The sequence below is a fragment of the Lathamus discolor genome, chromosome 3 (assembly GCF_037157495.1).
Source record: "Lathamus discolor isolate bLatDis1 chromosome 3, bLatDis1.hap1, whole genome shotgun sequence".
Classification (NCBI taxonomy): domain Eukaryota; kingdom Metazoa; phylum Chordata; class Aves; order Psittaciformes; family Psittacidae; genus Lathamus; species Lathamus discolor.
This window is the reverse complement of record NC_088886.1, coordinates 6325080-6352988: the sequence shown is the minus strand read 5'-3', so window position 1 is coordinate 6352988 and position 27909 is coordinate 6325080. Positions and strand designations below refer to the sequence as shown.

Here is a 27909-nt window from a genome sequence, read left to right as displayed (position 1 = left end):
TTAAAAACTTAACAGACCTGAATGCCAAATTCAGAATAATACAGGAAGTGGTCACAAGTTACATGGACATAAAATACCAGCAGTTATTGAATTCTCAGAAGCAAACAGCTAATGTAACAGTCAAAGTCTTTTAGCTTGTGTGCATAAGACAGACTGCAAGATAGTAAGCATCTTCAAATCTGTTAGAGAAGTGAGCATTCAGCTTGCTGCAGAAGTGGACCAACAAAACATCTTGGTAGTAACAGAGGTAAAATACTTTAAGGGTCATAACATGAGGTATTTACTGAAAAGGGGACTGAACGGAATTGGACAGATGTATTTTGTTCTGTGTCATTCAGAACAGGCTGCATTTTTGCTTACGAAAATAAAGCTATTGTTCAAGTCTACATTGCCAAGACACACAGTAAGCTCTTCTTAAATATTTAATGTATAAAATATTACCTTGTCTTTCAAGTCCTTCTCTTCTACATTCTGCACATACTTAATCATTTTATGAATGACTGGATCCAACATGGGCTAAAGAATGTGAGAAAACATATGACAATCATTTTGTGTTTCCTGCAATCAATCACAATACCCACAAGATCTGGCTTCAGCAAAATGAAATACTTAGCTGAAAGGTGACAATTATCTTAGACAGAAAGCAACACCTACAACATACATAAAACAATCCTGCTGGCTATGTCCAGAAAAAGAAGCAATTAGAGTAAGAAGCCATTTCAGACCACTGTAATATGGGTTTGCAAAAAAAGGTGGACAGATCAAGCTTTCTAAACGTACCAGTTATTAGAGGCACATGCCTCTCTGACTCCCAGTGGCTTCTAAACTACCTCCCCTTCAAATAAAGCCTTTCAGTCACTTTTTAAATCACTACTTTTTGTTAGTGAGCACAGGTGTGAAGCCTGGAGAACATTTACATGTTCAAATATATCATGGTGACTTTTTCCCCCTGTATTATCAGTTTCCCAGTGTAGACTCTCATATCCATGTGCTTGATCAGAAAATTAAAACTAAACCCAAAATTCACCCATCAGGCTAAATTCTTTTCCCACATGCTTTACATTGATAGTTTACCAATGGCAGAGGCAAAGCTTCTCACTGTTGCAGATATAGATACATGACTACAGATCACTGTGCTTAGAAAATAAATCTGAACGCTACAGGCGTTCCCTATCCATGACCCTCAGGATGCTCAAAATGGTTCTTGCACTTCATGCAATGTGAGTTGAAGGCTTTTTGAATTAGTCATCAGTTTCACACCAGAACAGTTGTAAACTGATTTTCAGTCCTCTGATAACTCATAACAAAGACATTTTACCTGTACTACAGAAGAGTTGAGATATTCTGCACAAACTCCAAATGGCTGAACTAATGCAGAGATTGCCTGAAAAAACAATTACAGCAAGTATTTAGGTGCACATATAGGAGACCTTTTCAGAGCTAGTGATCTATAACAAAAGGCAAATTAAGGTCAATAAGTATCATTTATCTCAGACAACAGTTTCTAGTCATTTGCTACAAACTCATTTTGGTGGGCAAGTCCTTTACAACAACACATGGCTCAGGAAACAGATTTACTCTATGGCATGCAGTATGCATTATATATCTTTGCCTGAAATAAAAAATGCCTTCCCAGTTTTCACTAATCTTGGTCCTCTCATCATTCTGTTCAGTCTTCTCTGTCTGATCCTGTTTCAGTCACAGAAATAGACAGATTGAAAAGGACACATCACATTTTGGTTGCTCTCTACAGCAATAATAAGTGTGAATCCAAGCCTTAAGGTTAAAGCCATACAGCAGATTTCTTTCCCAAAGCATTAAGTGGGAGAAAGCTTTTGTAAATGTGTCAGATACATGTCAAAATCTTTTCCATGCATGATTTTCAAGTGATATTTATCATCAAGAAATGAAACATATAAAGGCATTTGTTTGCCAATAAATAACATCAAAATTTGCTTCTTTTCACACTGGATCAAGAGCTGTGAAACTGAGTGTGCACCACTGCAATCAAAGGCCTGAATTGAGTGATGCTGACCCAAGACTTCCTCCCTAAGCAAGCAGTTATTAATGGGTCAACAAAGTCAAAGTTCCTATTGCAGGATCAGGACTTAAATAGAGTTGCCTTATTCTGCTGTCAGGCTCACATATAAGCCTATCTCTTTATAAAGCAGCAAATATCAATACCCCAAGAAAAGAAGTTGAATTCTCACCAAATGGTACTTGACTGAAAGCAGACTGATTTTATACTGTGGGACAAAATTCTAAATGACATCTTTTCCCTTAACTTCCTTGCTCTTCAAAGCTTGAAAGATTTTGAAGTCTCCTGAATATAGGTTAGAAAGCTAAAAAATGAACCAGTTAGGCTTTGTCACCGAAAATAGTTTAGCTCTGCTGAACCAGTCAGTTTTTAGACACAGCTCTTGAACAGTTGCTCAGGATTAGGCAGTGTCTGTCTTCCTAAGGATTTTCTTCCCTTTAACAATGATTTCTATAATAAATGATAGAAGTCAATTCACTTCAAGCTAAATGCAGCTACAGCCGAATTAAACAGAAAACCAGGGACAAGCTGGTGAACGTACAATGAAACTAGACTGATTGATGTCTAACTGGAAGGCTGACTGTTAGCCAGAGGTACACTAACCCCTCCTCTTTTCTGCGGTATCTCAAAAGCTCTTGTGTCAGGATTCTTACGCACAACCTCATTTAACTTCCAGTCTGACAGCAGTTCTCCAGGGCTCTGTGGGAGTGTTGCTCTGGTACCAAATCAAAGGTAAGAGCACTGCCAAAAGGGACCTTTCTAATTCTACAGGAATGTGTAATGGAAAAGCAGAAGTCTTCTGACAGAAGATTAACTTACCCCAAGTTCAATATCTTCTGAATTCAGTTTGGACTGAATTGCTGAAAATCCACCCAACTCTGCAAACTGAAATAAAATCATCAGTATTATGTTAGTGAACTCCAGTACCTTAACTTTAAAATCAGCTATTATAGGAAATACGGGATTGACAGTTCCTGGGATGCCAGCAAGTACTCTTTACTGTGAAGCATCACATTCAACACAAGCTTTATGTTCCCATGGGAATTAGAAGCACACTAGGGAATGCAATGCAGTTATACCCAGTACCAGTTCAAACAACAAGCTAGAAACTCTGTTTTGATTAAAAATGGATATAGAGAAGAAAGCCAGACCACATACAGCAAGTGGCCTGGCATGTTTGACTGGGAAACAGCACTGCAACCTAAGCTGAGCTCTCAGCTTCCTCTAGTCACAGCTATTGTGTTAGGTGAGGTGCTCAAGGGAGAAGGCAGCAACCCAACAAGATGTATTTAGCAAGGCTCCTTCTCTATAAGTAGGAAGGATAAAAAAAACTGTTTTTTTTTTTTTTTGTGGTTGCCAGAAAAGTGAAGAGTGAAAAAACAAGCTGGGGGGAGAAGAAATTATCTCTGAGAGAGCACTGAATTCAAGTAACAAATGACAGGTCTCAGTTTACATTTACCTACCCTGTTTACCAGATCCACCAGCCAGCCATGAGGTTCCTTGAACAATTAAAACATTAACAAATTAGTAGCTGAAACATCAATGCTCTACATTTGTCTTCTGAAACAGAGATTTGGACAGATGTATTCAGCCCACTAACACCTCAAATACATGCACCATGATTTCAAAGAAACCAGCAATGTGTTTGTAACAGCTCTTCCATCAAGCGTGTAGCTGCAGCTCTGGCTAGTTCTCATTAGCATCATCCATTTTTGGACTCTGCTTGACATCACTGACCACGTGCTGTGGCAACAGTACACACTGTGGCTGCTGACTCGCATCAACTATATTTATAGCACGTTAGCAGTGTGGAGCATTACTAAAGGACCTTTCCCAGAGCAGCAGAGGTAGAATTTTCTTTCTATGGCCACAAACTTGTTTCCTGAAGGAGAGATCAACTCCACTGATGCTTTTTTAGCACCCACCCATCTGGAACTGCTGCGACAAGACAGTGCAAACCTCAAGAACTGCCTCCTCGATAGTGTGTCTGACTTGAAGATATCCTATCCTTGCCTGTCAGAAAAGCACAAATTCTCTGCTAGAACTGTACACTTTGAGTTATCCTGGTCATTTCACACTCAACAGCCAAACAGATGTCAGTCTTTTGATGCAACAGATCTACCCATCTGGTTGTTGTGCTACTTTAGACATGAAAGTACACCAATTTCTAAATTCAGCCTCTAAGAGAGAACTGGGACAATTTAAGAGGACAAATACATTGCTACAGACCAACATTGAACAGCTACTTGCTACAGTTCTTGGTGACACATTTAAGCTTTCTTATGTTATAAATACCAACTAATCAAACAACCTTTCCTGAAACAAACACATCTAACTTAAAACCAGGTCATGGCCATACTCACCTTCTGAAAAGTGGATATGGGCGAGACAGCATGCATGTTTCCCTCCCCGAAGACTTCCGCCCAGTTTCTCTGGCACACCTTCATTCGGTTCTTGAAATGATATTCATTGTCGGGGTTAAATGCCTTGAAAGAAAAGCCCATGGCAATTAACAGCATGGCTTATGCCAGTCTCAAAGCATATCTTGATACTATCTGACTTCTGCAGTTGAGTACTCTCCTGGCTGACAGTTAAGGATCTAGCAAAACAAGTTTAACAGAAGACCCCTGATCCTGCCTCTTGGTTCTGACTGTATAAAGCATCCTGAAGCTTCCACTCTATAGAAAATCAATACACATGAGCCAGAGATCTGTAAAAGGGGGAGATGAACTCAAAGTACCAGTTTTAAAAACAAACAGTGAAGTGACAGAGTGACAGCACTTCCAGTATCTGAAGGGGGCCTACAAGGATGCTGGGGAGTCCCTCTTCATCAGGGACTGTAGTGACAGACAAGTGGGAATGGGTTTAAACTTAAAACAGGGGAAGTTGAGATTGGATATAAGGAAGAAGTTCTTTACTGTAAGGGTGGTGAGGCACCGGAATGGGTTGCCCAAAGAAGCTGTAAACGCCCCATCCCTGGCGGTGTTCAAGGCCAGGTTGGCCAGAGCCTTGGGTGACATGGTCTAGCGTGAGGTGCTCCTGCCCATGGCAGGGAGGGTTGGAACTAGACGATCTTAAGGTCCTTTCCAACCCAAACCATTCTATGATAGCAGATGTTATTCTTCTTTTTAAGAGCGTTGGTTTAAGGAGTTTTGAACAGCACTCACCCCTTTATGAATTGCATACTGGCTGTTAAAAATCTGCAGCAAGCAATGGCTGCAGGTTGTAAGACAATACACTAAAAGTTAAATAGTTAGAAAAAGCATCAGCAGCATAAATATGAAATGATAAATATCCAAATAGTAGAAATGGCATCAGAGAGTCAAATACCATTGTAAGTACACTGAGCAGGCCCACAGGAATAGGATCTTGTTTTACTCTTTCTGCAACCAGGTCCACTAGCAGCATAAGCATGTTGTATATTCCTTCATGGATTTCTGTTCCCCATTTGTGAACAGCACTGGATGTCAACAACTAAGAAGAAAATAAAAAAAGAAGTAGTTTTTTGAAGTTTGAGCACAATCATAAAACAGAATAAATTTATCCGCCCCCCACCCCAGAGACTGTTTACAGAGCAAACGTTTCCTTAGCGTGTACTACTCACAGTCTGGTGTGGTTTTCAGATGCTCTAATGGCTTAGAGTTAATAAAATTTGTAATTTCTTTGAAGAACGCCTTAAATCACAGTTTATGACAGAAAATAAAATGTGTCAAACTGTTTTCCATTTCCACACACTAGTAAAGACTGTAACCTTTGCAAAGAACAACTAATATGGAAGCAATTTGTTTGCAGATTGAACATGCAACTATTAAATCTTCAAGGAGACGTGCCACGAAGCTGCACTGATTCAGCTGTAATAACCATTTACCAAGTCACACTTTCTGAGCAGTTTCTATTGGAAAACAAAGAACATGTACCATGAAGAGAGAGGTATGTAATGCTGTCTTCACGCTTACTGCAACATGCTCTTTATGTCTGGTCTAATGCGGTTGTTTATAAAGGACATTAAGCTTCCAGCTGCAAAGTTAATTTAATTCCTGCTAGCTGTGTCAGAATATAAGCAGTTAAAAAGCTTAATACTTCAAATACAATTACTCTTTGTACCATTAGTAGAGTTTCTTGCAAATATCTCAGCAAACTGTAATTCAGCACATTCTGAACTTGGATTTCTACAGATAATCCTTCTGGAGGAACAATCTATACTTCAGTTTTAGTTTTGTTAACATGCAAAAAAGTGAGTTAAAAGCATTGTATGTAAGCTTATTGCTTCAACAGCCAAATAGGAAAACAACTTTTCCCTTAAATTCCTATCTTCCTTAAATATAGTCTCAGCATTTTAAGATGATGACTAAGTTTCTAAAGGTGTACATATGTTTTTATATATATGGTCTAAAAACTGGGCAAGAAATTATGGCAGTATCCAAAGCAAATGGAATAGTGGGAAGTAAATTAGTTTGGGGAGCTCTGCAGACAAAATTCACAGCAAGGCAGAGAAGAAAAGCCACAGGGGCACATCAGGCATTAAGCACTGAGGGGAAAGACAAATTCTAAACAGAAGGTGAAAAGAGGCAAGAAAGAATCTGGCAACCCTCCAAAGAAGGAGCAGAAAGAATAAAGTTAATCTGATTCTGACTTGCCTCTAATGTATCCAAGGGTCTTTAAACCTGTCTTTAGGCTCTGCAAATTACTGTAAAGATCTTAATTTTAAAAAGGACAAAACAAACAAAAACCCAACACAAGCTATGTGCAGAACTGGCCAGAACTGCAGAACTGGAACTCTCTGTGATTGCTATCTAGGAAAGTAACTTGAGCATGATTTTTAATCTAGGAACATACTCACTACTTACCATAGTTTCTGATGTCTTGATTACAAGCCACTATTTCAGCCATGAACAATGCAAAGAAACACTGAATTGGTCTACTGTATCTACTTACCTTTTTAAATGCTTCAGGCATGCACCTGTCCATAAATCTCTTGCAATTCTCATCAGAATCAGAAAGACCTTTACAGAAAGGAGAATGCTTTTTAAAAGTATAATATATATACATACACACACACATATATTAAGGATTACCTTAAGGAATGCATTGCAAGTTTTTAGGAACACCAACCAAACCCAGCAGTAATAAATATGCTATTGTTCATTCATAACTGGCTTTATCAGCCACAAAAAAGGGTGACTTAAAAGAACTTGCCTTTTAGAAACAAGTTTTGCAATGTTACACCTTTTACAATGTCTTCAAGCATTAGCACCAGATGTACTTCTCCCAAGTTTACAATTTGTACTAATTTCAGATCATTGCTCATGCTTCACAGTCTCCAGCCAAACCCAAATCTAAGCACAGCCTTTTGACACATACAAGAACCAAAGAAGCAAACCAGAACTACCTAACAACTTCCATTCTTCCAACAGATTATAACATCCCTTTAGTCTGCTACCAGGCATGATGGAAAAACTATCTTGCAGTCATTATATATCAGTTGTTGGGCATGATGCCTCCGTAACACTCGTAACTCCAGCCAAAGTACTGAATACAGAAAAGCCACATTCAGGTCTACTGCAGTATAAGCATTTCACTAGGGAAAAACAACCAGTTACACAAGCACGGTACAGCAGGGATTTAGATGACAGCTTGTTTTTACAACTGGAAAATAACCAGCACAAAGGGAAAAAGAGACAGTAATTCAGCTCTGAAAAACAGTAATTCCTACAATCATTAGAACATAAAGAAACATGTGCTCCACTTCTTTCAAAGGCCTAAGCAAACAAATCACTTTAGAGAAAAAGAAACCAATGTTCATTGGGTAGAACAGTTCACTGTTAACCACAGAGATGTGATCATTCTGCAGGGTGCCAAGTAAACAACTGTGAGATTAATACAAAAGACATAACTGTCCCCCATACTGTCTGTGAAATCCTTTGAACAGATAGTCTATACGTGTAGGAAGAGGACTTACCTAGCCTTGCCAGGTAGGTGGATGCAATCAGGCACTTGCCTAGAGACTCCTCCCGCTTATAGGGTATGGACCAGTGATCTGTTAGAACTCTGCTCTCCAGTTCATACAAGTTTGTTGTTGGAAACTCAATACCTTCACCAGAGCAATTCCCATTTTCATCATTTTTCTGTGAATAAAAAGGAAGTTCAAGTGAAACAATTTAATCTCTCTCTCTATCCTAGATGCCTTAAAGGATTTAGTTGCTTCAGCAAAAGCAACTGTGCTTTTAACAAGCATGTCAAATTCGCAACAGCCCTGAGGCTCCTTGTGTTTTTCAAAGTAGAACTTAAGATTTCAGTGTTAATTAAAGGGATTTCATACCTTTGTGTATTTAATGTAGGTGATAACTACTGTGTTTACATAACTAATTGCTAACCAATTTCTATTCAGGTGGCAAATCTTCCTCAGCATATCAGATCCTAGAGCCCAGTGATAAGTACTTCCAGTCCCCCTGAGACTCTACAGAGTACTCTACAGAGTACAAGCCTTGATCTTCAGAGATCTGCATATTAATCCTCTGTTCAACAACTGCTGTAGAATATGGAATAGTTTGTTCTAAAGGAAGACAATTTCATCACCCTCTCACCCCATCGCATTAAGAAACACAAGTCAGAATCCAGTACAACAAGATTCTTTTTATTACCTGATTATTGAAAGAATAATTTACATCTCAAATACAGTTTTCCAACAAGGAAACTCCAACTGTCCTCCTAAGTCAAACTACCTTATTGGAAAATGTTTTGGAAGGCAGAGGGGAAGAAGCAAGCAGATGCCTGCAGCTAAGCTTTACTGGTTTCTTTGCTAGCGCCACTGAACAGCAGCTATTTCTGCGTACAGGCAGAACCCAGAATTAGCCCCATGTTCTTTGCTCAGTGCCACATGAGGTAACTGCCTCAGCTGAAAAGAGCAGACAAGTTATCCATTTATTTCCTTTTGTTTATTTTTTAACCTCACGCAGACGCTTGCTACCCAAGGTGTCAAACAGTTCATATGGCCTCGTTTTGCCTGCCTTCACAAGAGCTGACAACTCAAACAGGAGGAAGGACAGAACGGCTGGATCAGGCCTGGCAGCAACCCGGAGCAACTGTCAGAGACACAGTTAAAAAACAGAAGCACAGTGATGGTAACAAGATCGCCCTGAGAGAGAAGCCAGGGACATGCTGGAGCAAGGCCAGGGGAGGCCACGAGGGTGATCTGGGGCTGGAGCACCTCCCATATGAGGATAGGCTGAGAAAGTTGGGGCTGGAAAAGAGAAGGCTGCGTGGAGACCTCATAGCAGCCTTCCAGTACCTGAAGGGGGCCTATAGGGATGCTGGGGAGGGACTCTTCATTAGGGACTGTAGTGACAGGACAAGGGGTAACGGGTTAAAACTTAAACAGGGGAAGTTTAGATTGGATATAAAGAGGAAGCTCTTTACTGTAAGGGTGGTGAGGCACTGGAATGGGCTGCCCAGAGAAGTGGTAAATGCTCCATCTCTGGTAGTGCTCAAGGCCAGGTTGGACAGAGCCTTGGGTGGCATGGTGTAGTGTGAGGTGACCCTGCCCATGGCAGGGGAGTGGAACTGGATGTTCTTATGGTCCTTTCTAACCCAAACCATTCTTTGATTCTATGCAGGGAGGAAGGACAAGCAGGAAATACGTTCAAGACCGAAAAAAGCCCCAAACAGGCAGTGTCAAGAAAGTGAACAAATAGAAAGGAGTAAAGCAAAAGAAAGGACTGAACTCATGAGAACATGATATACAAAGAATGAAATAGGTGTATGCAGACAAGCATGCTTCCAGATCTCTCGCTGCACTTGCTCTTCGTAGGATTAGACCTGTTTATTGAAAAGTAAATTTATCACATTCGCTTTCGTAATGGTTCAAAAATGTTAAACCAAGGAAGCAGCAATTGCATAGAGCTTACCCTTTAAAGTTCAGTGGTGCAGGTGAGGATAGCACACAGTGGCTGGAATTACTAACAGGTTTTCGAGAGCAGCAGTAAAATTTATAGCAATGGAACACAAAATAGTGCTCAGGAAAATAAACAACGTGTCAGTGCTTGGGAAGAACGTGCCACCTTTCCCAATCCTCTGCTAAACATTTAGTCCTAAGGCTGTCATTATGGGAAGTTGTACTTTAACAGACCTGAGTATCAACTTCTGAAACTGCAGTCACCTGATCCAGTACTGTGCATAGAAGCCTGATGTCATTCACGCTTAGCAAATCATGCCCTGTTTAAATACTTTGAAGTTCTGGAGAAGAAATATTTGATGGTTTACATGAAAAAGCACTGAAAGTGCTTAAAAGCAAAAGTTTTCTAGGAACTATCCTGTTGTTTTGATTAACTAAACAATAGTTCTTTTTACAGCTTTTAAAAAGAACACCCATCCGGAACACAAAACCATTTCCTGCAGAAATTAGATGTGCAGTTATAAAGAAAGCCCTTACAGTGACAGTGTAGGATACAATGATTAGACTAATGAAGGTAGACTGAGTATAATACAAACCCCAATTATAACATGTTCAGCAATTTTGGTTCTGCTTAGACGTGCAGTAAAGGACAGCAACATTTCAACAAAACTGAGCTTAGTTTGCTCCATTCCTGGAGGAAAGCGTCCCCATTAAGTAATAATATTACTAACCAGTAATAGCAATGGATAGTTGGATAGGTGCAGTCTAATATCAGCGCAGACCTTCAACTGTTGCTGAAAAACTTAACCTGTTGCTCTGCTTCCCCAGCTGCATCTAAGCACTGTTGCTCTTTATCTCTCTCCACACAAGTGACTGCCAGTGGCTGTAATACGGAAACTCATCAGGAAAGAGTGAAATGAGGCATGTTCTTCACTGTATATTCAGGTTCCAGAAATAGAGGCATCATCATGAACTGTGCTAAGGACACATCTGGCCTACCGCTGGATTAAGTCTATGAACAATGTAGTGAAAAGATGTTTTATTACACAAGAAATAACGTGAGATACCCGAATACTGCTCTAACAACAATAGGAGCTATTTGCATTGAAGGAGCACATCTTTGGCACATTTCACTACTTAGAGGCAACAAGTCTTCTTGCTTGTCTGTGTTCAGCTACTAAAACCCCTACCCAGCAACCATCAAGTTTAATTATTTCTTAATTTTAGAAGGTATCACATACAAGTACCTTCACAGCTACTATGAAGCCTAAAGCAGTCTCAAATATATAGCCGAACAGTTTAAAACTCAACTTCCCCTGCAAACAATTAATATATTTAATACCCTGATTTTCTTAAAGACTACTGCAATGTTCAGATTACATTACTGCAGACTGAGTTTTGTTTCTTACAATATGTCTAGTATGAGCCTCTTTGAAGAGCTGCTCTTTCATCCTTCTGTATAAGATAAACCCCAAACTGTTCACCATCCAACTCTGAAATCGATCTGCGTAGTGCTCTTTCAAGCACTTGCTGCAGCAAGGTGCAATGTCAGCTCAGCTCTTGCATAATTTCATGTTGGTTCACTAACCAACGCAGGCTGATGATCCTGCTTGCTCTGTTGACATTCACAAATGCAACACAGCTCTGAATAGATAGCCACAATTCACACTTTGCAACTGAGGAGCCAGGAATTGTCACTACAGACTCTACTGACACAGGTGAAATAAAAGCTTTTAATGAAGAGTATGCTGTGCATGAAAACAAATCCCAACAGCCTCCCAAAAAGTGGTTTTCTGTGTCTCTTATTTGGGGAATTATGTTTGGTTTGGCTGTTTTTTAGTATATATATTTAGAAATTACCTCCCTCTCCTCAAATAGATGACCTCAGAATGGTGTCTGCCAGTGGATGATGACCTAAATCATTGACTATGCAATTCTGGCTGAACAGACTCAACACTGGACTGACATGTTAAGGATTTGTAGGGATTCTTTTCAACAAGAGAACAGTGAAAAGCAAAAAAACCCCAACCTATTCCTGGCAGCCAATGGGTCATCCAAAGATTAACTGCCTAGAAGTCTGTAAGAATCCACTGTGTTCTGAAACAGGGAATCATGGTGCACATCAAGCATCCTGTGACTATTCTCCCTTCAGCAGCTGAAGTCTTGAGATCAAAAAACATTTGCTGGCAAACCTTTAACATCATTTCCCGTGCCTTCTGATGTATTTCTTATTATACAAAAGCCCTGAAGATCCTGCCACTCTTGCAGTCTTGACTTTTTTGACTTATTTTCAAGGTGTGAAAACACTGTTATGTCTAAACACACACACAGGCACCCACGAGTCCTGTCCTTCCATGAAGTCTCAAGCACTGAGTCAAGATTCTTACACTGGGGACCTGGCACCTCCCATAGTTTTCTGCAAGGCTGAATAAACAAAAATGGTTAGATATCTGACCAATAAAGCATTGCTTAAATCTGTAGTACAAAACCTTCCACGGAGGACTAACACAGAACAAAGATTAGCCCTCACACAGAAAGAGAAATATAAATTAACTTTAATTGCCAAAAAGGTCACAATTCAAAGCTTCCAAATGTATTCCTGCAGTATTCACTAACGAACCTGTCAGACACTGTTTAACTAAAGCCACTGACTTTTACCATAGCAGGCACTTGACATTAAATAACAAGCAGTTCAAGAGAGTGTTTTGATGCTAACTGGCAGTCTTAGTAATGAAATTACAGTGAAACTGGCATTTAAATTTGTGAATTTGATTTTGATAGAAGGCTACCAGCAGGCTTTATTATCACCAGAGCTAAGTCCCATTGTTTGCTCTTGAATGCAGTATAACTTACGAAACAGAAACCCCAATGTTGTGTTTCCTTCAACAAGCAATGGAATCAGACTTTCTAAGAGACAGACCAAGCAGTTTCCTTCTCCCTCATGCCTCTCATAAGTGATTTTCACAAACTGACTACCATTTTTTAGGCAAGAAAACAGATTTTTGATGCTTCACTGTATTGTTAGGAAAAAAAAAACCCAACTGTATTTTGTTACTCCGTACCTGTATCAGGACCAAATTTAAGTGCTCTGAAAAGCAGTAATAAAAAAAATGCTTAAAGACAGAAATAGAAGCCAAAAATTCTAGGGGCACCTTTCAGGTTTTAGCCCAGACATACTGAGCAATAAGGAGAAAATGAACTTAATGCTTCAGCTTCCCCAGCTGTGAAGTGTCAGTAGAGATGCTTCCCTCTGCCACAGCATGCTGATGAACCATTCACTGGTGTCTGCAAAGGACCGCAAGATGCTCAGGTGGAGGCAAGGTAAGAGAAATACATCAAATACCCATAAAAACCGGCAGAGCATTTCTCTGCTCTCTGATCTATTATGTCCATCAATCTGTGGGAGAATCCTGAAGTCATGACTTGACAGCCCCTCCATCTGCAGACTGCTGATTAAAGCAGCTTCTACTTTCACGCCTTGCTACCAAGTCTTTTAACTCCTAGAAGGATACTCTCCTACCTACAACTAAATCACAGGGTAAGAATTAAAAGGCTTTCAAATAAATCAAAGCTACCACCCTGCACTTATACTTCAAGACACTAAGAACGGTGAGGGAAATCTGGTACATTTTCATATCTGTAACCTATGTGCTTTTCTTAAACTGGTCCTCCAGGAGCTTAAAGAACTTATCTAAACTCATGTTAAGTGGCAGGTGTGGGAACAAAACTGAAGAGTATTTCCCAGTTGGCTGTTCTTGCCATCAGATCAAACTCACTCAACCCATATTGCAAAGAGCAAGCTTGGTACTCCGTTATGAGCATGACAGCATCAGTAAAGCCTCAGAAAATGGTGTCATATATGGAATTTCTATGTTATGTTTCTTATTTGGCAATCAGAAACCCACTGTGATTTCCTAAACATTTTACAGTGAAAGAGACATTTATTTGTAAAGTACAGTAACAGTTTAAGTGTTTTAAGTGCTAAACAGATACAGCATCTTGCCCTTGCATTTTCACCTACAGGAAAAGATCTGTATGCAACATTTCCAAGTACAGTGATAGACAGGGATGTTTTTTGTTATTTCTGGTCTGCTAAGGAAAAGTAAGCTTGTTGGGGAAATATATGGATGGTTTATTCTTTTTGCACAGAAATTAAACTATTTAGTTCAAAGTTTTACTATGCATTACTTCACACAAGCAAATGCAGTCTTGTCATAAGAAAAATACTAGTATTTCATCATGTTAATATAAAGAAATGGTACCAGTCTATCACTAAAGGAAAATAAATCCGATGGTACAGATTCCAACTAACTGAAGCTGATTTTGACACTCACCTGACCATAAAGATGTCCTAAGAAAATTGATTTATTCAGCAAATATTCTCAACAGAGAGTTTTGGACACTGACCTTAACTGAGAGTAGCGCAAGTGCACTATGGAGAATGCATGGCTAGACTAAACCCTTCTCAGTGGCTTTGAGGGATTATATTATAAACCACAAAAACCCCATGGCTCCCCTTTCCTGCCCTCCTTCCCTCATCTCTCACAACTGAGAACTGTGTAAGACTGGGAATAAGAACACAGTATGAATTTGAGAATCAATAACTAACTCAGCAAAGCTAGAAATTAACTAGGGATTTTCTAAAGCCATCGTGTGCACCGGTGTCCCAGGCTTCCAGAGTGATGGTGTGATGTTACTAAGCAATATTCCCCTACGCACTTGCCTAGTTGCTCTGAGACAAATACAGTACTAAGCATTAGAGCAGCACAAAGTAACTGAGGCTCTGTAAAAATCAGATTTGAATTAAAAGATCCATTTAACTTAAGAAAGGAATATCTTCGCCTGTTCACAGTACTATTACCACTGCACCCAGTAAAATCTGAGACAGATTTGTTACAACCACATTTGGCAACATATTTTAAAGGTTGATAATGAGCTGTAGCTGAGGGAGAGGTCACGGAAAGCACTGTTAAGAATGCCATTCATAAGGAATCAACAAAAACATACTTATCTCCATGTGTTTTCAGTATTGTCTGTGGATATATTTAAAAAACCTAATCCATCAGCATTAACTACAAACAGCCAGACTCTGATACTACAACTCCTTCCAACCCTTGAGTTTTTCTAAGCACAAATCCCTGTGCTTATTTCCAAGTAACTCAAAATAATCTTGTGTGGTATCAGATAAACATTGTGCTTTAATACAATAAAACAATGAATCACAAATGCTTAGCATTTAGTACTTCAAATTAAGTCAACACTTCCAGCTCCCTCTGCCAAAGTACAGGCATTAATAGAGAAGTGCTGCAGAAACAATAAAGTAGTTATTATAACATGTTAGTGACCAAAGGTCAGGCTCTGGAAGCGATGATTAATTCAACACTGCTGAGCACTCATCTATACTTCTGTTCTATGGATACTGATTGACAGAGAGACAGAAACCAGAACTGACAAAGCAGCTGACAATGAGTTCGAAATCAACTTCTACAACGTGTAATTACAAAATTGTGATTAACTAAGATGAAAAACCTTTACATGCCTCTCCAGACTGCTCTGCTGGGCATCAGAACAAGAGAAGCCAGAGCTGCTGTAAAGCGGTAAGCAGGAAGATCAAGTGGCAAGAAACATTGAGCACATTGGCTTTATTTTAATTAATATTAAATTGGCCCATGAAGCATAACTGAAACATACACACCAAAGAGCATTCCTATGGCTGAATAAATACATGTTTTTTTCCAAATAAGAGCTTACAAAAGAATCAGGCACTTCCTTTGCATCTTTGCCCTCCTCATACAAAGAGCTCCTGTTCCTTAATCCAAAAGCAATCCAAATGATTTGCTGGAATTAACTTCTAACACTGGCTAATTTGTTTTTATTCTCATTCTTCCTCAGTATTTCACTTCCTTATTAAACAGCTGCCACAGAATAGCACTGTAAACTGGGAAGATGACCAGAAAATTCCTCCAGAGAACATTGTACCAAAGACACTTCCTGCCCAGCTGAATGCTGGCTATACAGTTGTCTCCTACCTCCACTGACCCCAAAGGCATCACCTTCACTGATGAGCCTGTAATTACAGAGTAAAGACAGAGTACTTGTCTCAACCTGAAGAAAACTCTTATCACATTATCTGATAACAAGTTATTTGAAACAAGGCTTACAGTTAAACTTAACCCACTGCACCTCTCAGTATTACCCCTATTTTCCCTAACTTCCCGTAGCGTCTTTATTAGCCTGTGTTACACCAATAGTGAAACCCAGGGTATTTTCTTTCAAAATCCAAGAAAGCATTAACATAACCAGACTCTAAAAAGAGGTTCCACACCAGGACCACTGATTTTTGAAAACAGTGATGCTTAAAAACCAGCAGTGTTAAAATACTCATTCCACTTGACATTCTGATGGCATCCAGCCAGGGATTCAATGCCAGAATCCACCACAGAGCTTTATTTGATTGCTTAATTGTTTCACAAGCCCAATTCCTAGACAAGCCACACTATAAAACTTCCACATGAGAATGCCAGGAATATTCACTTTTGCAAAGCTCAACACTACTTACAAAACAGGAGGCTGGCTTTCAATTGATAACATTGTAGTGTGAAATCCATCTCATTTGCTTTAAGGCTAAATATCATTTTTGCCTTTAAACAAATCCTGCTCCTTTCATTCAAGGATCAAAGAACTTCACAAGACCGTGGTATTTGTAATAAGGCCCACACCATTATCCGTGTTTTACACACTAAAAGGTAAACCAGAGGTTGTTGCACACCCACCATGATGCAGCACATCTGTGGCAGAACCACTTCCAGTACTGAGCTCTAATAATGAGGAGAGGAAGGGTTTTGAGCACAGTAGTTCTGCAGCATGACTAGTGAGAATGTTCTTGGCACCGTTTACTTACTATAGTTGCTGGACTGTTTCTTTCACAAAACCCCCTTCTCTTTAAATCAAAACAGCACCTCAAAAGCAATCTTGGACAAGTTTTATTATAAGCTTTATCCTGTAAAATCTGGTGTATAAGAGCCTTTTGAGCCAGTTTATCTTAAAAAACCAAACCAAAACAGCATATGCTAAAGGAGACAGGAATAGCTGGAAGGTAATACAATCCATACATCACAATTTACCCAAAAGGTCACAGTAATGACTCTCAGAAGCTGTTTAAAAACCAATCAAGATTATTTCAGTAAAGGGTATATAAACCATTGTTATATGTTCAATATTTTAGCATAAGTGGGTTCCTACCCCTTACTCCAATTCTAGGTTCTCTGGTCACAATCCCCACATTCATTTAGCCTGCTCTTCTCCATCCCATTCCTCCCTCCGCTGGTGAAAGCCAGCACTTGTGGCACTCATGGCAACTCTTGGACACACTGACAGACACTGTCATCAAATTCATTTATAGTCTTAAATTATAAGGAATTAGCCGCAGTTCATAAACCAGCTTATCTGTCAGTCACAGGAAAAGATGAGCACACACCGCCCTTCCACAGCCCCCACTCGTCAAAGAATCACACCGTAAAAGTCTCTATGTTGCCCAAGGAAAACACAAAAATCCCAGATTCTTGCCAAAATGCACGTACCGGATTCATCTCAGCTGACAGACATAAACATGGAAGTTATGTCAACCAAGCAAAGATGCCTCTTGTCAGAGAAGGTGATCTCAGCCTGTCAAAGCGGTTCGGCACTATGGAGGGTAAAACTTTAAACCTACTGTAAACCTAAAGCTGAACTTGCTGGTATTTCACACAAATGTGAAGCCCCTTTTGTGTTTCCAAGTTTGCCTGGCCATTTTCTTTGAGTGAGTTAAGTATGGTCATGCCAGCATCAGCACCAGAGGCACACCACAGCTATTAACTTATAACTGCATCAATTACACGCTCTTTTGAAGACATCAGATTGCTGAAACTGAAGTTTTAACCCTCATGAAAATCAATTTCTGTATGTGCTCATCTCAAGACTCACAGAGAAAGCACAGAGCATGTGTCGGGCCAGCTCACAGAAGCTCTCTTGCTTCTGGGCCAGTTACTCCAAATTCAGGCTTCTGTATCACTCCCAGACACCCTTGAAGCCCAGTAGTCTGGATCACTGAAAAGAGAATTCACACTGATCTTACTGCACTAAAGAAAACATGGTTTTACTAGTATGATATGCATCTAGTTGCTGTGCTGTTCTCAAAGGAGACCAACAGACAAGCCTTTCTTTGATCAACACGCTTACTGAACAGAACAGATCCTAACATTATATAATAGGAACTAAATAAACATAAGCAGACATAATGGATTCATTACTGATTAGAGAAAATGTAAAGTGTTTAATCATTCATCGATCTATTCTTATATGCATGGTAAACTGTACTCAGCCAAAAAAAGAATGTAAATAAAAAGTTCAGACCTGTTACACGTGTCTTGAGAACAACTAAAGCTTTCTTGTTATTTTTAACTTAAATGTGATCCTAACTTCGGTTCATGAAGAAAATTAATAGACTGGAAAAATTATTTAGGGGAAATTTCCAATAATTGCATTATTTTGATTAGTATCACAGAATCCCAGACTGGTTTGGGTTGGAAGGGACCTTACAGCTCATCTAGTTCCAACCCCCTGCCATGGGCAGGGCTCACGTTCATGTGGATTGCTCATATATAAAATCCAAACCCCAGATCAAAAATCTAACACATCTCCCCACAGACTAAAAGTTAAAACTGGTACTATGTTGAGAAGGAGGAATACACACTCTAAGAGCTGTTAGAAAAAAAAACAGAGAGATGATACTGAGAGGGAGAAAACCAGAAATAACATCTGAATTCTCACAGGCTAGTACGGGGTACAATATGTTTCAACATAATGTGTGTGACTACAATGAATAATACAGCTATTTGTGCTTTCTGTACCACTTCATCTGCCATAAGCTTCTGTGGAATGGAAAACTACTTACTGTTTAACCACCTCAATAATAGCTGTAGTTTATTAAATTAGTTCTAGATTTATTTGCAGAATAAACCCCCCAAGAACACATAATTTTTCTCCCTTTTAGACATCAAAAGCTGCTGTCCTGTACTGCAATATTAAGCAAAAAAAAAAAGCCCAGGAAGCAACCCCAGGTCTTAAGATTTTTACAGGTATAACTCTTAACAAGAATGCTGTTCTGCATACACGTGCAGGAGTTGACAGATGCTCATATGCAATGAATCCAATCACTAAATTGAGGCCTGAATTTATACAGCTTCATGCGCAACACAGAATCATAGAATCCTGGAACAGTTTGCGTTGGAAGGGACCTTAAAGCTCATCCAGTTCCAACCTCCTGCCGTGGGCAGGGACACCTTCCACTATAGCAGGCTGCTTAAAGCCCCATCCAACCTGGCTTTCAACACTCAATCCTTCTGAAATGCCAACTTTGTGCAGCCATTTGCCTCTACTGAGATGTTTTGGTTTCCCTCCCATGGGTTAACAGGAACATGAGTCAAAGCAGAAAAGAACATGAGTGGCAAAGGAAACTATAAAGCCTAAGTTTGATCAGACATACAAGCTGAAATAATAGGGGGAGAAAAAATCCTCTTAGTCAGAGTTGTCAAAGTGTCATTTGCAATAGGAAGAAGGGAGAAGAAAGCGCTTCTCTGAAGTTTACACTGACAGCTTCTCTTGAAATATCACACTGACAACCCAGATTGTCCCAATCGTAACTTGATCTGATAGGAAAATCCACCCTCTTGGTGGGTACAGAGATCTGAACGCAAACAAGCAGAACTCTCACTCACTCCCAACCCTTCCCTGGAAAGGTGAAAAACCAGCTCTCCGTTGCTTCTATCACTGAAGTTAAACAGCGATTCCTCTTCTGCACAGCACACATGCCATCCCACAGATCACCTTACTCCACAAGCACACATCATCAGCTTCTATGAGCTAAGAGACTAACCCAGTTAATTCAGTAAACAGGATCATGGATCTTTATTCTGCAAGACCGGATTTCAATACAATGAGGCTACGGATGATCTGTGCACGTGTAGCTATGAAGAAGATACGTGCATGTATTCTTCATATCCATGCTTGCAGATACATACACAGATGTACACAGAAAGATGACATTTCTAGCACAGGAAATCATCAGGATACTGTTCACTGAAGCCTGGAAGGGTACATGAGTCTCCCTGGTTATAAGACACGTGCTCAGGCATCCGCTATTACCGACCGCTTCTTGAGACTAAGCCTATGCAAGGTGGCCCTTTGGTACAGCACAGCAGGGCCACTCCTGTGTTCTCACCCCCATGAGCTCTATAGACTGCACACTATTAATTAGCTCTTTCCATATGAGCACTCTGGGAAGTTTTGGAAAAGGCCTGGAGGAGGAAAAGGCTTTACAGCTAAGCACTCCACTACTGTTCCAGGCAGCAGGGAAAGCACTGAGAGTCTATCTGCTGGCTGCGCAGGTCAGACTTCTGCAAGAGGATGGAAGAGAGAACAGAGAAAGGCAGACAAGGAGGAAGGAGAAAAACTAGGAAATGCTGGTGTTCCGCAGCATTTCTACTTCACATCTTTCTTCTGCGCTTAGAACAGAGCTACAGTTTACGAGTTAAAGCCTGCATTTTGGCAGTATCTGAACTGGCTGCACCCGTATTGCAGAATTTATACCCAGCTTACCCAAATAAAACGGTACATAAAGTAACACCCAGGCTGTGCAAACAGTCCCAAAAAATTAGACAGTCATTAGTCACTCGGATTATGCAAGACGGCACAAGACGGGGGTGGGGGGGGGAACCGTGATCCTGACGGTAGCCACACATTCCTGGGATGCCAAGGAAAAGCCCGGGGACTCTTCACCTTGCAGCGGTCGCAAGGAGCGGGCGCAGCCCCGAGGAGGGAGAGCGCTCGGAGGGGACACCCCAGGGACCCACACGTGTCCGCAGCCCCCCCCAAGAGAGGCAGGCTCCGGGGGGGGGGGGCTCCCACAGGGCTGACAGGAGGCCTGCCCCGGGGCAGGCCGCAGCTCACCTCGGTCTCCACCACTTCGTGGTAAGCGGGCGGCGGGTCGAAGCCGCCTCCTCCACCGCCGCCGCCGCTGTCCCCGTCGCCGCCGCGGGGACCCTGCCCGCCGGCGGGGGAGCCGTGCCCGCCCGGCGGGCCCTGCCCGCTCTCCATGGGCTCATAGCCGCCGTAGTGGAGGCCGGGCCGCTCGTTGGTGAGCAGAGCCACGGCCTCGTTGATGTCGTTCTTGGCCAAGCGCAGGGCCTTGCGGATGGCGGCCGCGTCCGAGAAGCCCATGCAGAGCAGCGTGGTCATGTGCTGCTCCTCCTCGCTCTCCATGGCCGCGCCGGCGGAGCGGGCCGGGGCTGCCAAGCGAGGGTGGCCGGGCTCAGGCGCTGCCCGCCCCGCGCGCCGCCATGTTGACGGGAGCGCCGCGCCTCTCCCCTCAGCCGCCGCCGCCGCCGCGGCCGGCCCCCCCCCCCGCGAGCGCGCCCCCTCCGCCCCGCCCTCAGCCCCGGAAGCGGCGGCGAAGCCCGACTGGGGGAGCGCACGCCGGGCCCGCGTCACGTGACAGAGGCGGGGCGGGCGGCGCAGCGAGGGCATGAATGGACCGGCAAGGGGGGTGTGGGGGTGTGGATGCGGGGGGCGGTAGCGGCCGTCGCCGTAGCAACGAGGGTCACGTGGAGCGGGGCGGTGTTGCCAGGGGAACAGGACCCTAGCTGTGGGCTGTGCTGGCGCCGCCTCGGTGGCCGGCCCGGGCCTGTGCGGCGGAGCCCGCCCAGAGGGAACGGCGAGGGGACGGCCCCGGCGGCCTCCTGCCCGCTGCCGGTAGTTCCTCCTTTAATTGCGGTCTTTAGCAGGGAATAATCCCCGCAGGGGCACGGCCGGCGGGGCGGTGACTGGTTTTCAGGGCGAATCACGACAGGCCCTGCAAGGGCGGGAGGAGGGGCTGGTGAGGGGAGGCCGGGCAAGGAGGGAAAGCGGGAAGAAGGCAGGGGCTGGCGCAGGCGGTGGGCAGGTGTCTGAGGTGATGAGGATGGGTTTTAATGAGAAACCAAGGGCTGGCTGCTGCTTAGGGCTCCTACTGCCCGCGCTGGGGATGGAGGAGGTCAGTGGTAGCCTATGGGGCTGGCCCGAGTGGAGAATGGGGCTCACAGAGGTGCAAAGAGAAGCTGGGGTCTGGTTGCAGTCTGAGTATTGCTGTCACTGCCTGCTTTCAGGTGTTTCTGTGTATAAATGTGACTTTTAAATGTGCAATACAGTCGAGACGCAGATATCCAGAGGAGGCCGTGCTGCGAGGGCTGGAGCAGCTCTGCTCTGGAGCCAGGCTGAGAGAGCGGGGCTGGGGCAGCCTGGACAAGAGAAGGCTCCTGAAGGGGAGACCTGAGAGCAGCTCCAGTGCCTAAAGGGGCTGCAGGAAACCTGGAGAGGGGCTTGGGACAAGGGCCTGTAGGGACAGGCCAAGGGGAATGGCTTTAACCTGCCAGAGAGGAGACTGAGATGAGCTCTTAGGCAGAAGCTCTTCCCTGTGAGGGTGCTGAGGCCCTGGCACAGGGTGCCCAGAGAAGCTGTGGCTGCCCAGAGAAGCTGTGGCTGCCCTGTCCCTGGCAGTGGTCAAGGCCAGGTTGGACACAGGGGCCTGGAGCCCGCTGCTCTAGTGGAAGGTGTCCCTGCGCGTTGCAGGGGGTTGGAACTGGATGAGCTTTGAGGTCCCTTCCAACCCAAACCAGTCTGGAATTATCTGATTGTAAATCCATACAAAATGGACTGCAACCAGATCTTATAAAAATTAAAAAAAATATTGGTAGTGCCCAATGCAGAACATAAGTTGTGTATTTCTTAAATACACTTAGTGACCTCTGGTACTGCATGAAAGTTGGTAGATCTGGATCTCTGTCAAACTCCCTGGCAAAATTTAGCACCTCATTTTAACAATGTGTTTTCTATGTCCAGAGAAGAGGAGGAAGGAGGAGACATGTCAGATTTGTCAAGGTCAGGGCTGGTATTTGCATGGATGCATTTGTCTTCAGAGCTTCACGTTTTCTGGTAAATTATTTTGTGTTAACAGTGGCTGACAACACTAAAAGCACTGGGGTTAGGAGTCTAGAAAGAACTGTCTGAAGTCTTTGATACAAATCACATTCAGCATAAAGGAAACACTCAAGCGTAGGCGACCCCAATTGTATTTAGGTGTCTAACCTACATTAACTGTCAGAGCTCAGTGTCTCTCTATCTCTGCTCCTGAATTTTTCTGTGGAAAGAGAGAAAACTGATGGATCGCCTTGGACTGGCAGGGTTTTGGGTTAACTTTCAGATTGTAGTATACCACCGGTGGTCTCATATTCCTTATATAATGACCCCCAAATAATCACAGTTCCTTCATCTTGCTCATTCATCTCTCTTTTTCTGTGTTGTTTTTTGGTAGGCTGGCATTCAGTGGAATGGACGTAATGCACATCTGACTCTGAACTTCAGCTTCTGGATCTACGGAAGGCCTTTCATTCACGGTGATCTCCAGTTATAAAAGAAACAAGAACCTGTTATGGCTCAAGCTTGGCAGGCTTCAGCAAAATTCCAGCCCTTCAAATGCATTCAGTTAACGTGCTGAATATTGACTCACTGCTTACCCACGTGACCCACATTTAAATCACACTTTCTCATTTTTGTAGCATATCATAAATAATGGTTTAATCCTCATAGCCTGATGAAGTCAGTTGGCATCGTTTTTCCTTTCTAATGGGAGAAAAGTTTGTAGGAAAAAGTAGGATATTTTATTAAATGTCATTATTGCTTTCAGCTTTATTTCAGGGAAGTGCTCCTGTAAATTTGAGCTGAGCTAACTAATGAAAACATACCAAAAGTAATGGAGGAACTGATTGTAATCCCAGGTGGCTAAGAAAGAAGAGAGTGCTCTAACATCGAGTTACCTGTGCTTTATAGTCCAGCTGTTCTGAAGGAAGTTTGAAGGGAATTTGATTTTGCCAATATTTAAGGGTAACACTTGGACACAACAGCTCAGCATAACTGACAGTGAGGGGTACTGGTCCTAAAATTAGTCTGTGCTGACTTCACTGACAGCATCTCTCTTAAGACTGCTTAAAGGACAAGATTGTATGTTCCAGCTTAGTGGAGGAATGGAGGTGCACCTTTTCCACAAGTTATTCAGCCTGGAAGTCCCAGTTTGCAAATGTTTTTCCTGCATTGTCACTTCAAGAAAAGTTGCAGGGAGGAGCACAGCAAACTTGTCTAACAGAGAAAAGCAGTGAGTGAGTCTTTCCTTATGGGGCACCAAGAGGCATAAGGGAAGGACAGAAAGTGGAGAACAAAGATCTTCAAGATCTGCTGTTGGAGTTTGTGCTGTGTGGTTGCCAGTTTGATATGACACATAGTCCTGGGTTCACTAGTTACTTGATGGTGTCACTTCATGGAAAGTAGTGACTTTGTACAGAATGCATCATATGTGTATCCTGACACGTGTCTGGACACGAGAAACCCCCGTGTTACAGAAGAGAGACATTTTGGAACAGAAACAACTGTTTTGGTAAGTGGTCATGCTGGGACATCAAACCTGGCTCTTTGGGTTGACCGTGGTGTAGTCAGTTACCCTAAAGATAGGGTTTGATGGGGGATTGCAGTGATGTTTTTGCAGGGATGTTACAGTAGGACTGTTCAGTTAATTTGTCTTTTTAGCTGAAAATGCTTTCATGTTTCTCTCCTAAGCCTGTTTTAAAGCCAGACCTGTGTTTACAGTGCTCTCACTATTTAAACAGCAAATAACAGCATTTTATCTCAAAGAGAAACAGCTGTATTATTCTAGTGGAACATACAGATGTAGCCAAACTAAGAGGTGACTCTGTGGCTTGTTGAACTTGGAGGCTTCCCTTGTTGTTTACATCTATTGGGGAATTCCAACCATAACCTCAGATGTAATTGGAAAACATCCTTTGCCACCCTGATTTTCTTTCCTCCTTGGCTGTAACTTTGCAGCCATAATTGTTACATATATACCCTGAAACTTTGATAGAAGAGAATGTAAGGTTTAGTATGTTGCCACCAAATCTTTAATTTATATATTTTACTCAAGGAGTATCTTTATCATATCTTTCCCTTTTTTGTTAGAAGTGCCGTAGGTATATATTATCAAGGAAGGGTTAGTAGGAGCTAAAAGTTACTGTTCATAGATCTTTGATAAATAATAACTAAATAAGGAAAATGAGGACAAAACTTAATGACAGGGCTCCACCACTATATGGTACATAAACACAGAAGGAGTTGTGTGAAAACTGATGTTGCAGTAGCTAGAATAAACTCCTTCGCAGTTGCTGAATGAAAGAGGAGTGGGTGTGAGCCTGTGTGAAACTCTGCTCCTTCATTTGGAAACAAGAGCACTCTCACTGATGTCAATGGTTTGGGATTAGGCACCTGATATAGTTGTATCTCAGGTCCCTGCCCACCTAAACATGCCAAGCACAGAGGAACAAGTTCATGAAAGTTTCCCTAATCTTATGGTTTGGATGGGCAAGGCACTTCTTTTGGTATAGCAGGCTGCTGGGGCAAAGGAATTCTTTACTACCTGAAGAAAGAGTATCTGAGATGTCACAGAATCCAGCTTTGGACAGTATCGGGAAGAATTAATTTAGGTTTTCTGGAATGACTTTATCTTTCCTTCCTTCCTTCCTTCCTTTTATTCCTTGTCCCACCCAGTCTCTTCCAGTTTCCTGCTTCTGATTTATTTATAGCTAAATGTAATAGGTGGGTTTTAAGAAAGTGCATATCCCCCTGAATTACTGAAGATCATGTTTCTTACCTGTGCATATTGATGGATGGTGTCTGGTTGCCTTTAGCAGAGGGGTTGAAAGTATTTGTGTGTAAATAACTATGTAACCCACCTGAAAAGCACAGCTGCAATGGACTGATAACTAAGATGCACTGATGCATTCAGCTCCTCAGGTAGCTGTGCAGCTTCACACCAAACAAAGATTTTAGCAGGCACAAGAAGTGTGTGAGTCTGTTCACAAGCACCAGCTAAACAGATTTATGCAATAGACCTTTAGACTTCATCTATGCTAGGAGTTTTTTGCTGCCTTCACAGCTTTTGGCTTGCTAGAAAGGAGATTTGTGCTGGGGTAACCGCCAAGGCAAAGCCTGCTGTCAGCAGTGATTTGCAAAGAGGCAGTTTACCTTAGTTTCAAGCTGGGATTCATGTACACTAGCAATCATAATTATAATATTTAGCTCTAATTCAGTGCTTATGAGATGAATATCTAACAAGCCTTCTAGGAGGATGGAGGAGTATCATTAGCTCCTCAACATTGATTTTTACAACTGCTTCAAACTGTAGTGGGACTGAAAGGGAAAGAAGAAAGGTGAACAGATCTCGTGGTGTTGATGTGCCTCCTCCAGAAAGTCTGTCCCTGTTGTTATTCTTGTGCCCAAAGGGAACAGGAGCTGAACCATAACCGTTTTTTCTGTGGCAGGAGCTGAGTACCCGCTAGTCTCCTGAATACAAAAATGAAGTTTCATGCTGTTTCCCTTGAATGGAACAGCATGATGTGAGTGTGAAAAGAGTGGAACAGTATGTTAAAGGAAACAGGACTGAAAGGAGAGAGCAGCTGACTCCAGGGGCTGAGCAGATCTGCCCCCTCTGCTTCACTGTATGGGTTTGTTTTCAGCTCTTCAACTCAGGCTGTTTCATGGGTCTCACAACACATCTCCTCAGCTCTGGCCTGGGAAATGAAACAATTATAAGGAGGTTGGTCATTCTTCCTGAAACAAGCTGTGGAAAATGAAAGCTAGGGCTGAACTTCAGAACAAGCTGAAAGCACCAAGATGCAGAAATGCAGAGTGAAGCCATTCAATTGAATCAGTTTTGGAACAGAGCCCTGAAAAAACCTGCAGTTATGACTAATCCATTTTAAATGTGTGTGGTTGTAGGTAAAATCATTTCTTTTAAAGATCATTTCTCTTCCTATGTTGATTACAGTTCTTTACTGTCATTTTGGATGAATGATGTGTTGACATGTGAGTTCACTATCAGATGAACTGCACTGACAGAATTATTTCTGGTGCTGGAGTGGCTGAGCTGCTGGTGAAGGGGAGAAACAATGCAAACAGGATATTCAGCACCCTGAGATCCACCCAGGGGCAAGCACGTAAATGCTTCCTTCAGCCAAGTTAGCTTAGGAAAGTTGACTGCAAAGCTCAGTTTGTGCAGGGACATGCTCTTGCAGTGACATTTTTAGAAGTGAAACAGTCTGAAATGGAAACTTCTGGTGTTCTTGTTGCGCTTAACTAGTCTGTCAGGCACCACACAGTTTTACAGGGTAGTCTTTGGATGCTTTTATTTTGTCCTGAAACTGTCCCAGCCTCGCTTGCTGATCCCTTCTCAGGGAACCCTCTGATGCTGTGATACAGAGCCACTGATGTTAACACACTGCAGTAAGGAGAGATGTTGTGTGACACGGTGTTTGAGTGTCACAGCTGTGGGGATACCAATCCAACATTTATAGACTGCAGTCTTATCAGTAGAGCTGTCAATAGGTATATGAATTCAGTGCGAACAAGCAAGAGACCATGGAGGGGGGAACAGCATGGAGGCTGTTTTGGCAGGTGGGAAACAGTACAGTGAATCCAGTGCTCTTAGGATATGCCAAATTTACAGACTACACCAGTCTAACTAAGGGCAGTACAGTGTGGTGACAGTGCTTTTAGTAACATGCAGTACTCTGAGGGTGAAGGCAGTTTTGTAGAGTGTGTGTGTGTGTATCTGACATCCAGGAACAAAAGCAGTTGGCGTTTCCCTGGTGTGGGATGAAATGTGGTGCAGTGTGATAGAGCAACAGGGAACTCCTGGCTGGCTTTTTGCACTGCACAGATTCCTTTTGAATTAGGTTTTGACCTCTAAAGCAAGACCTGCTTCTTCAGTTTCTCATTGTCTAAATTTATGTGTTAAAGCTTGAGAAACAAGTCAGCGAAGCTGGAGGAATTTTAAGCTCTAATTAGAGGGAAAAAAAAAAGCACA

General features: G+C 42.3%; 1 protein-coding gene and 1 long non-coding RNA gene across 2 annotated transcripts in view; one reads left to right on the top strand and one right to left on the bottom strand.

The window, feature by feature from the left end:
* Nucleotides 1–21317, bottom strand: part of USP24 (ubiquitin specific peptidase 24) — a 66150-nt gene extending 44833 nt beyond the window's left edge. The window contains exons 1-9 of the mRNA XM_065673268.1: nucleotides 20916–21317; nucleotides 7998–8163; nucleotides 6974–7041; nucleotides 5369–5512; nucleotides 4402–4524; nucleotides 3502–3537; nucleotides 2858–2923; nucleotides 1319–1384; nucleotides 442–516 (exon numbers count right to left, since the gene is read on the bottom strand). Coding sequence (XP_065529340.1) covers nucleotides 442–516; nucleotides 1319–1384; nucleotides 2858–2923; nucleotides 3502–3537; nucleotides 4402–4524; nucleotides 5369–5512; nucleotides 6974–7041; nucleotides 7998–8163; nucleotides 20916–21227 — 1056 coding nt within the window. The 5' untranslated portion in view covers nucleotides 21228–21317. The remainder of the gene's footprint in view (nucleotides 1–441; nucleotides 517–1318; nucleotides 1385–2857; nucleotides 2924–3501; nucleotides 3538–4401; nucleotides 4525–5368; nucleotides 5513–6973; nucleotides 7042–7997; nucleotides 8164–20915) is intronic.
* A 216-nt stretch (nucleotides 21318–21533) lies between these two features.
* LOC136011450 (uncharacterized) lies at nucleotides 21534–26777 on the top strand. Its single transcript, XR_010611384.1, has 3 exons — nucleotides 21534–21716; nucleotides 23314–24429; nucleotides 26366–26777. It is a non-coding gene; the product is annotated as an uncharacterized LOC136011450 (long non-coding RNA).
* The last annotated feature ends 1132 nt before the right edge of the window (nucleotides 26778–27909 follow it).